The 10047-nt window shown below is 41.0% G+C and overlaps 1 protein-coding gene across 1 annotated transcript; it reads left to right on the top strand.

Annotated features, from left to right (window-relative positions):
* The first annotated feature begins 6710 nt into the window (after positions 1–6710).
* Positions 6711–8082, top strand: cldn5b (claudin 5b). The gene has a single exon (XM_046067505.1). It carries the CDS (start codon positions 6810–6812, stop codon positions 7455–7457), a length of 648 nt encoding a protein of 215 aa, XP_045923461.1. The 5' UTR covers positions 6711–6809; the 3' UTR covers positions 7458–8082.
* Positions 8083–10047: the final 1965 nt, after the last annotated feature.

The following is a 10047-nucleotide window of genomic DNA, read 5'->3' as shown; positions in this document are numbered from 1 at the left end:
CAGCATGTTAAAGCTGTATCGTCCAGTCTCTTTACAGCTACAGCTGCTTTTATCTGGATCAAACAGACATAATGTGGAAGTAAACATCACTTTATGTCCGTGGTAACAGCAAAGATTTGTCTTTGTGATACTTTAACATTTCTTTTAACTGAATAATCACAATTGTGGCCAAATCAGTGTTTGCAGTTTAAAGCGTAACCAGGCCGGACATTTACCTGATTATAGGCAATAACTGAAGCCTGTTGTTGCCAATGGATTATGTGTTTGGTAGGCCTACGTCTAATATCCTTGTTTATATTTGGAAAATAGAATGAAGCCAATAACTAACATGTCTTACTGCTGAGTTATATGTAAAATAAAGACATGATCTCTTTTGCAATTATCCTTATGACTCTACATTATTTAACTTGCTGTGTACCAACCAATCCAGTCTGTTTTACTTGTTGAAATACCTTTAAATGGCCAAAACAACCCATAAAATGCAGTATTTCAGTTGCCACTTATTGACTGAAAGGTAGATTCTGCCTAAAAATGACTTAATTTCATTCAGACATTATATTTGACAAATTATAATTCACCTAGTAGTCCATTTTTTAGCTTTTAAAATACCTTTAAATGGCCAAAACACCACATAAAATGTGGAATTCTGCTTAACAGTCAGTGCATTGCCGCCTCTACTTATTGACTGAACGGTTTTTCTGCCCTGAAATGACTTGATTATATTCATGAGGGTTATATTTGACAGATTATAAAACCGGAATTGTCCCCGATTTTTTTTATTTCCTATATAATAATAACATCATATTTTTTAATGACATACTGACCACCAAAACAAAAATGTCCCCGGTTTTCATTTCAGAAATCTGGTCACCTTAATGAAAAGATATAATCTAATATTTACAACTGTAACTGTAAACACTCAGTCACAGATGGAGAAGAGGAAGCATCTGCTGGCGGTCCTGATTAAGATTGGTGTGCTCGTGTTATTGAGGCGACAGGAACACGGCCCACTCAGCTGCTGCGTGACATCACGACTTCTTCTCCTTCACGCGCACATGAGTAATGATGAGCCCTCCAGACGGAGACCTGATTGTGTTTTTGTGAAGGAATGTTGTTTGTTGCTGAACCAACACCAGAATCCTGTCCTTGAATTCAGCATCACATTATCATTAAAACAGCAAAAGATTTAAATCCATATTCACTGAATATTAAAACTGGTAGTTATTAAAGACTTTATCTTGGCAGCTCAGCTCTTCCTCCACCCCGGTTGTGTTTATCTGCTGTGGCATCCGATTAGTCAGTCATCAGGCTACACCCCCCCACCTTATGACTAAAACTGAAAGATTAGGAGTAATTACAGTAGGTGTGGTCCAGCTTTTATCAACACGCATCACTCGCTCTGCAATAAACATTAGTGGTGGTCACTCTGTCTGCACACACACACAGAAGCAACACTAACCTGTGGACAGACTTTATTATTGTACGTTATTTCATTTACACAGTACCGTCAGCCTCTTATTCTGGGTGAAAAGCAGCTACACTCACTAACTGTAAAAGTAGCAGCCGACGAGGGACCTACTCGCTTCCCATTGGCTCACAGATCCGGGATCCCTGGGTCTGCTATTGGCCATCATCAGCTCACAGTTTGAATGTGTCCAACACAAGGGCGTCACTTTGTTTTGAAAGGTGGTTGGACACAAGGGGTAAGATGAGGGGTGTGACGATAAACTTAGCTCACGAGACGGGAGGATGCACGATGACGAGATTGTAACACAATTTTTAAGAAATCTTGTTGGGAAATTTATATGAGCAGGGATCTGGGGGTCCTCCCCCATAAAATTTTGAGCCATAAACACTTGATTTCCTGCATTCTGATGACAATTTCTGCCTTTTCTGAATCAAGTTATGGTGGAATTGTTTTTATTTATAACAAGGGAAAGCGAAAGATAATAAATCAACCTTACCTGTTGTTTCGATGCTGCAAACTATTTTATCATTTAACGGGAAACAAAATGTCACACAAACCCGATTCAAACAGCGTGGCTGTTTGTCATGTTCACAAAAACATGGACATGAAGAAGAAACTGTGTGAAGAAGTTGTTAAAGTTACTGATCGGGGTATTTTAGAACCAGCAGCTTCGTTTTTTTTGCCTAAGTTAATGAAGTTTTTTGCTTAAGTTAAGTTCTTTTGGACAATGAAAATATTTTTATGTATTTTAATTGCATTGCATGTTTTCTTATTGTGCAAATAAACCTTTCTAAAAGCATTTTCAGTTGTTAGTTAACATTTTTAACTTGTGTTTGGCTTTGTGACCAAATGCCAGCAGAACTAATGACTTTCCCATCAGCCTCAACTGTACTTTGTGCTAATTAGCAAATGTTAGCATGCTAACACGCTAAACTAAGACAGTAAATGAGCTGCACTTATATAGGACTTTTGTACAGAGTATTTCTACACTGTGGTACTGTAGTTTTACTTAAGTAAAAGTAAAACCACTGGAGTCTCTTGATTTTATGGAAGTATAATAGCCTACTAAGTTGCTTTTAAAGAATTTGCCCTTAGGATCAATTAAGTATTCTGATTCTGTTTAGGATACTAATTTCATTTTTCTATGTGTACATTTTTTAAAAGGTCTCTGTAACGTCCCAGTGCTGACTTTGCTGCATGTACAGGTTGTGTATGTTAGGTCGACTCAGGCTTTTCATATCTGCGGTGCGTCTACTTAAAGCACAAAAACCAAAAGAGGGTTGAGTTGATTTTTCAACGGCACAGTCGGAGTACAATGGAGCGTTTCAGCCTCTGCAGGGAGTGCATCCTGTGTGGCACTGTGTGTTGTTGAAGCACCGAAATGGGTCAAATAAATATCAGTCAGAGGCACAGAAAACGATGCCAGCTGAGTAATGGAAAAATGTGTTTAACGAGAGGCGTCCGTACTTTATGTGAGTGTTTCCAATGAATGGAAGAACATTTTGAATTAAATGTCTCTCCAACAATTTTATCTGGTCGAAGTTCTTTCACGGAAATCAACTCCAGCACATATAGAAGATGTTTTAAGATGTGTTATCATATTCTGTAAGAGCATTAAGATCATTTTGTTTTTTGCTGGATAGACAAAAGTGGAGGCTGATGGGGAAACTGGGGCAGGACATTCAACGGCCGGATCTGAACTCAGGATGTGGCTTTGCAGTGGCATTATTCTCCTCAGACCACTGGACCAACATTTCCTTTCCACAATATCTGATTATTTGAAGTCTACATCGAGATTTCTGTTTACTTTAAACCGTATGTGCAAGATCTGTAATATAAAATTCAGTGGTGGACGAAGTATTCAGATTCTTTACTAAAGTAAAAGTATGAATAACTTAATTAAAAGTATTTAAGTACAATCAGGACAATGTACTTAAAGTATTAAAAGTAGGGGAGAGCGGGGTAAGTTGTCACACTGCTCATAACTCCAACACCGGAGGCTCCATGTCAAAATAACCACTTTGTGTGACTTCTTGTTCTATGTTCAACTTCCTGTTCACATGTGGTCAAGGTCACTCTAATCTGAGGTGAGTACAATTTTATTTTATTTTTTTGCTGCAAAAGCAAAACATTTGCACTTTACATTTTATGTAATCCAACTTTGTTAGGAGTGAATGTTCAAACTTATAACTTTGCGCAAAGTAGAGGAGACAATAAAGTGTCTTTGATACTTCAGCTGAAGAGCTATGTTAAGCTAACCTTGAGATTTAGCCAACGTTAGCACACATGTCAGTTTGGAGCAAGTTGTCTGTCCAGCCATGTTTCCATCTAATTGTCATGCGAATTTTAAGCGTTGGCAGCGAATAAACCAGGCTACAGCAAGCGTACGTCAGTGGTTGACATACGACACATGGCTGTAATAAACAAGACGTATGGGTTCCAAACCAGAAACAAAACCAGTTGCATGAACCTGAGGACCATTGATCTTGCTCAGAAATGTGTTTCAAGTGAGCAAGTTGCTGCCAGCCATGTCTCTGCATGTTATGGGAATATCTGGTGTTATGCCCAGTTTTGCATGCCTGCCAAGAATTGCATGCACCTCCAGATAATGCTTTTAAATACTATAATATCCTTTGTGGGGTTAATCAACGGTGATAAATGATTCAAAGTATGTATTTTATGAACGTTTAGAGTCGTTAGAAGCAGCATTCATTGAGATTCAGCAAAAATATGGGGTGATAACCCCGTTTGATCAGTGTGCAGAGCAAAGGATCTGAAAAGGACCTTTAAGAGGTCAATGCATAATTCGGCAGAACAGATGATGAAGGCTACCTGCTCAGATTTGCATCCACCTCTTTCCTCAGCACGAATGAGCGTTACCAGGCGTGCAGAACTCTGCACACCCGGGCAAGACGCCGACAGCAGAAACAGCTGATCAGACGTGAGTTACAAGTTCGCTGCGTCAGGACTTATCTGGAAAAAGTGTTTCCCATCTCCCGTTTAGAGCATTTAATCTTTTTCAACAAAGGCAAAAACCACCTCAAGCGAGCGTAAAAAACCTTTTAGCGAAATTAAGGATTTTATTTTCAGATTTTGCCGTTTCCATCAATGCGATACTTCAAAATGCACATTAAAAAACATTGATGGAAACACGTCTAATAAGTTTGGGTCAAGTTGTCACATGTGATTACTTGACCCAGTACAAATAAACACAAAGAACAGGCTCAATAAACTATGTGAAATTGTGTAATTACCTCTGACACTAGTATTAAATGATACTGTAAATACAATATTATACTCTGTAGTTTACAGCAGCAGCCAGATGCCTGGACAAGACTGAACTCATGACAGAGTATATAAGGTCTTATACTGTAGGCATGTACTGTAGTGTGTTAGTAGATACAAACACACACACACTTAATTTAGTTAGGCAACAAGGGTAACAGACAAATAAGCTTGTAATTTATTTGTAATTGCAGGAGGAATGTGTTTTTGAAGGAAGGAAGAAAACTACCAACAGAAGACAGAGAATGGCAGCACGCCACCTGACATAATGTTAAAGGCAGTCAGGCAGGTGAAGTTGAAGAACAAATCAATCAGAAGTACAGCTGAAGATTTTGACACCAGCCGCTGACATCTCTTTTAGCCTCATCTGTGTGGAGCCATTTACATACAGTGAAAAGAAGACGTGGTTTAAGTGAGTGAAAAGCAACAAATGGACCCCAGATGTTTGCACCTCAGGCCAAGCAATTCATGTGTGCCAGAAATGTGACTCTAAACACACGTCTGATAGTCAGATACAGATGTCGTACAAAAGTAGTGTGTTTAAACACATCTGTTTAGTTAAGAGGTTTTACACTTAAGCAAGTTATCTGCAGCATTACATTCAGTTAGTATAGATCTATCTGCACTCCAGAGAACGTTTGATTTTAAAGTTGAAAGAAAGAGGTTGTGCCACTTAATGTGTGCTCTGCCAACATTTTGTTTTGAATTAAATTATTTATTTTCTAAATTCTCTTGGCTTGATTATTTTTATTTTTAGTTCTGGTTTGAATAGGAAATTGAAATCAATATTCACAATTAAGTGTTGTAATTGTTTGATAATCCAGTGTGACAACTTCCCTGCCGATGGGGCAAATTGTCACAAGTGCGCACTCTCTATTCAACAGTCTACAGCTCCGTAATGAGATAAGATATGACGATGTAATGAATACAAAATATCTGCCCAACACGTCCTTCTCTCACCAGGTATACCTCGCTCTCCCCTACTCAATGCAGAATGACAAGTGTCCCTTGTGATTGTTTTATTATATTATATTTCATGTCATTAAATTATAATAACTTGTGCATTAACGTAAAAGCAGGATTTTATAGATGTTAAGGCTGAACTATTTTGTATCAGACTGCAACAAATGATTATTTTCATTATAGATGAATCTGCTGATTGTTTTCTCCATTAATTGATTGTAAAGATTTGGAAAATAGTGAGAAACGTTGTCATAGTTGCCCAGAGCCCAAAGCGGCACAATCACAATGCTCATTCTGTCAGTCTGAACCTCAGAATGATTAAATATGCATTAAAATAATTAAATGGAAGAGCAGCAAATCTTCAAATGAAATGTTTTTACATAAAAAATGACGACGATTCTCAAAATAGTTTTCAATTAAATGTAAGCCAATTAATAAATGTACAAACTGTTGGGAGTTTAATTTATAACAAAACATCTTATTTTATGTGTGTAAACATCTGACTTTGTAAAGTAAATGAAGCTGTCAGACAAATGTAGTGAAGTAAAAAGTACAATATCTCCCTCTGAGATGGAGTAGAAGTAGAAAGTGGCATGAAAAGAAAATACTCAGGTACAATTACTTCAGATTTCTACTTAAGTACAGTACTTGAGTAAATGTACTTAAGTACTGTCCACCACTGGTTAAACTCTTATAACTTGGGGATGCTGAGCCAAAGGCTGCTTTGCTCCACCTCCTCCCACAGACTCTGAATGACAGGAAGCTCGTGCGCTCCGGCACAAACTGGTAAATACTCTCTGACGCCAGTGCGTAAACGTGAACGCGCAAGTGTGCGAGATGCTGCCGCTGCTGCTCCTGCGGACCCCCCTCCATCCCATTGGCTGAGACGCAGATGCATTTACAGCTGATTGGCCCAAAAGTCTCTCAGTTTTGTTTTGGTGGAGGCGCAGCAGCGTCATCGGTGCCTTAAATGAAAAGCCCGAGAGCGCACGCAGAGCATCAACACAAGACCGCGGAGAGGAGACACACACACAACAACAACAAGAGGTTTTAACTTCATCTCTCGAATAAGGAGGACACGGAGAACAGAGCCATGCTTGCTGCGTGTTTGGAGTCCCTCGGCCTCGCGCTGTGCGTCATAGGCTCCCTGCTGGTGATGGTCGCCTGCGGGCTGCCGACGTGGAAGGTGACCGCCTTCATCGACTCCAACATCGTGGTGGCTCAGACCATCTGGGACGGCCTGTGGATGTCCTGCGTGGTGCAGAGCACCGGCCAGATGCAGTGCAAAGTCCACGACTCGGTGCTGGCCCTGACGCAGGACCTGCAGACGGCCCGGGCCCTGACCATCATCTCCGCCCTGCTCGGGGTCATCGCGCTCACGGTGACGGTCGCCGGGGCGCAGTGCACCAACTGCATCAAGGATGAGGCGGTGAAGGCTAGAGTGGTGAACGCCGGAGGGGTCATCTACATCATCAGCGGACTGTTCGTGCTGGTCCCGCTCTGCTGGATGGCCAACAACATCATAGTGGACTTCCACAACCCGCAGGTGCCCCCGTCCAAGAAGAGGGAGATCGGGGCGGCGATCTACATCGGCTGGGCCGCCACCGCGCTGCTGCTGCTCGGCGGCACCCTGCTATGCTGCTCCTTCTCCCAGGGGGTGAGAGGCACCTACCCCATCAAATACGCCCCCACCAAGACCATCTCAGCCAACGGGGACTTTGACAAGAAGCATTATGTGTAGACTGAAAGTCCACTTTGACACTGAGGACATGTGTTGTGCAGCAGAGGCATCAGAGTGATGCTGTGCCACTGAAGAGGAGCTCATGAGCCTCCAGGAGCCTCTGTGGGTGTAACTGTTGTACTCTGAGCATGAAACTGTAAATGTGGGTCCCTGTCACTGAACTGAATGTCTGTTTGTTTTGTGTTTTTTTGGATTTGTCAGGTAGCAGAAGTTTATTCGTGCTCCTAAAGGAGTTTAATCAGCTCGTTCTGCATCAGGAGGCCACTTCAAGTGAAGCTTTTAAGAGTGTGGTAACTAACAAACTCAATGGTTCACCGATAAAAGCAGCCCAGAGATTGATTAGTGTTTGATAAAGTGTTTTATCATGAGGTTGTAATCGTGCCATTGTTGTGCAGGTTGGCTCAAGTGTTGTGTGTGTGGCCCCTGAGAAGCAGCAGAGCTTAATAGTTTCTTTTCTCCTCCGAATATGCAGCAGGCAGTGAAGCCTGTTCAGACCAACACTCCCTCATGCTGTGATCAAAGAGGGCGGGGGGGGATTTACATTTTATAACATGTACAGCGATTTGTACTTCCTTTTATTTTTTCTAGTCTTTTCATAGAACCTACTTTTTATAATTTTTTTATAATAAAGAAAAAAAGAAAATTGTAACTGTCTGTATTTGTTGTTTACAGCCTGTTCTGATATTTAAAGTTGAGTATATCATATATGCACGTGTGGACTTAGACGCTATATGTGCTTCATTATTCATACTAACAGGCCTGTTAAACGAGCATCCAAATGAGCCAAATGCTTCATCCCAGAATCTCGCGTCCATAAAGAGGGCACAGGTCATCAGCAGCAGGAACACAACACATTATGTTCTTGCACGTGCACTTGTTTGTATGTGAAATAAAGGAAACAACACAAGAGCCAGAAAATGACGTCAAGATTCAGAAGACCCTGGTTCACACACCCCAACGGAGAGCGAGGCCGTGTTTGAACAATGCACCCAGCAGACTATCATCATAATTATCTCCAGCGTCAGGAAGCATGGCCCAGATCTGGACCAGTGGAGCAATCAGGGGCCCTCAAAACATAAAGAAGAGCGTGCACGGATGCACACAGTCAGGAACAACACACACAAAGAAGGTGGGGATTCACAGTGTGGGAGATCCGGAAGAACAGCCTGTGAAACGTCTGAACCAGGATTAAACTGTTTGACAGAGTCAGCTCACAGCAACACCTAATGCTGACCCAGGGACTAGATTATTTTCATTATCGACTAATCTGTCGATTATTTTAAGTCGTTTACAATTTTCCAGAGCCCAAAGTGCATCTTTAAATAGCTTCTTTTGTCCAACCAACAGTCCAAAACCCAAAGACTCGTCATTTACTATCATTAAAAACACACGTGTCATTTACATTGGGGACGCTGGGGACGCTGGGGACGCTGGGGACGCTGGGGACATGTCCCCACCACTTTTTGAAATGGCTGATTTTGTCCCCATCGCTTCTTTACAGCAAAAGTTGTTAAAAAGCGTTCTGAAATATAGCTTGCAGTGAAATAACAAATGAAAATGCCTTTAAAAAGGTTTAGTTGAACATTAAGAAAACATGCAATGCAATTAAAATATAGAAGAAACAAATGTGCATTGTTCAAAAAAAGTCATTTAAGTTCAAAATTTTTTTTTACTGATTATAAAGTGACCCCAAAACCTGCAGCACCAATCAGTTCTGTTCTCTCCCTGTGAACATGACAAAAGAGGAGGAAAGACTAAATCATGCCTACATATGTGTTGCCTCTGCAGGGATGATGTTACATTAGAAAAGTTGATCTACTGGAGAAACAGATCTGAAAGCAGCACAAAATGACTGAGAGCTGCACTGACTTATGTTCTGTTATATATTTAGAAATGTCACCTGCCACCTGAATTTTCCTTTTACATAAATTAAAACATTTCCAGCATAAACTGGTGCAGAAACTTTCACCACAATGCCACAAATCCTGGGGGAGCTCCCCCCCAGACCCCCGCTCATATATCTCGGCATTGAGGATATCTTTAACACTGTTTAAGGATCTTTTCATCTCGTTCTCGTGAACCTAACGTTGCGTATCGTTGTGTCTCGCGAGCTAAGCCCCCATGTCCCCACCACTTTTCAACACAAAGTGACGCCCTTGTAAATGACTCTAAATAGCAGCAATTCCTTAGATATAAGAAGATGAAACCAGTAAATGTTTCACATTTTTGGCATCATCGGTTATCAAAACAGTTGTCGATTAATTTTCTTTCGATCGACTCGTCGTTGTAAAGACATCAGTCCTGTTTATGTAAAACCAGGAGTTTTCAGAGACTGTGGGCCTCCCGTCAGACAAAGTTTGGAGAATGGCGCCCCTCCTTTAGTTTACCTGGTCAGTTTTGCTCAAGTCCTGGATGCCTCTATCATCACACAGACAGGCAGAATTAATCCAGGACGTCTGACAGCACACACTGCACCAAATACACAATTAAAGTCTGTCCTACGGCATTTATTACAGTTTTTCTCGATTGCTTGAACACGTCTCTTAAAATTATGTCTCCTTTTCTCAAAAACTCCAAACACAAATCAAAT

This window comes from Micropterus dolomieu, linkage group LG13 (genome assembly GCF_021292245.1).
Source record: "Micropterus dolomieu isolate WLL.071019.BEF.003 ecotype Adirondacks linkage group LG13, ASM2129224v1, whole genome shotgun sequence".
Classification (NCBI taxonomy): Eukaryota; Metazoa; Chordata; class Actinopteri; order Centrarchiformes; family Centrarchidae; genus Micropterus; species Micropterus dolomieu.
This window is presented reverse-complemented; position numbering and strand designations above follow the sequence as displayed.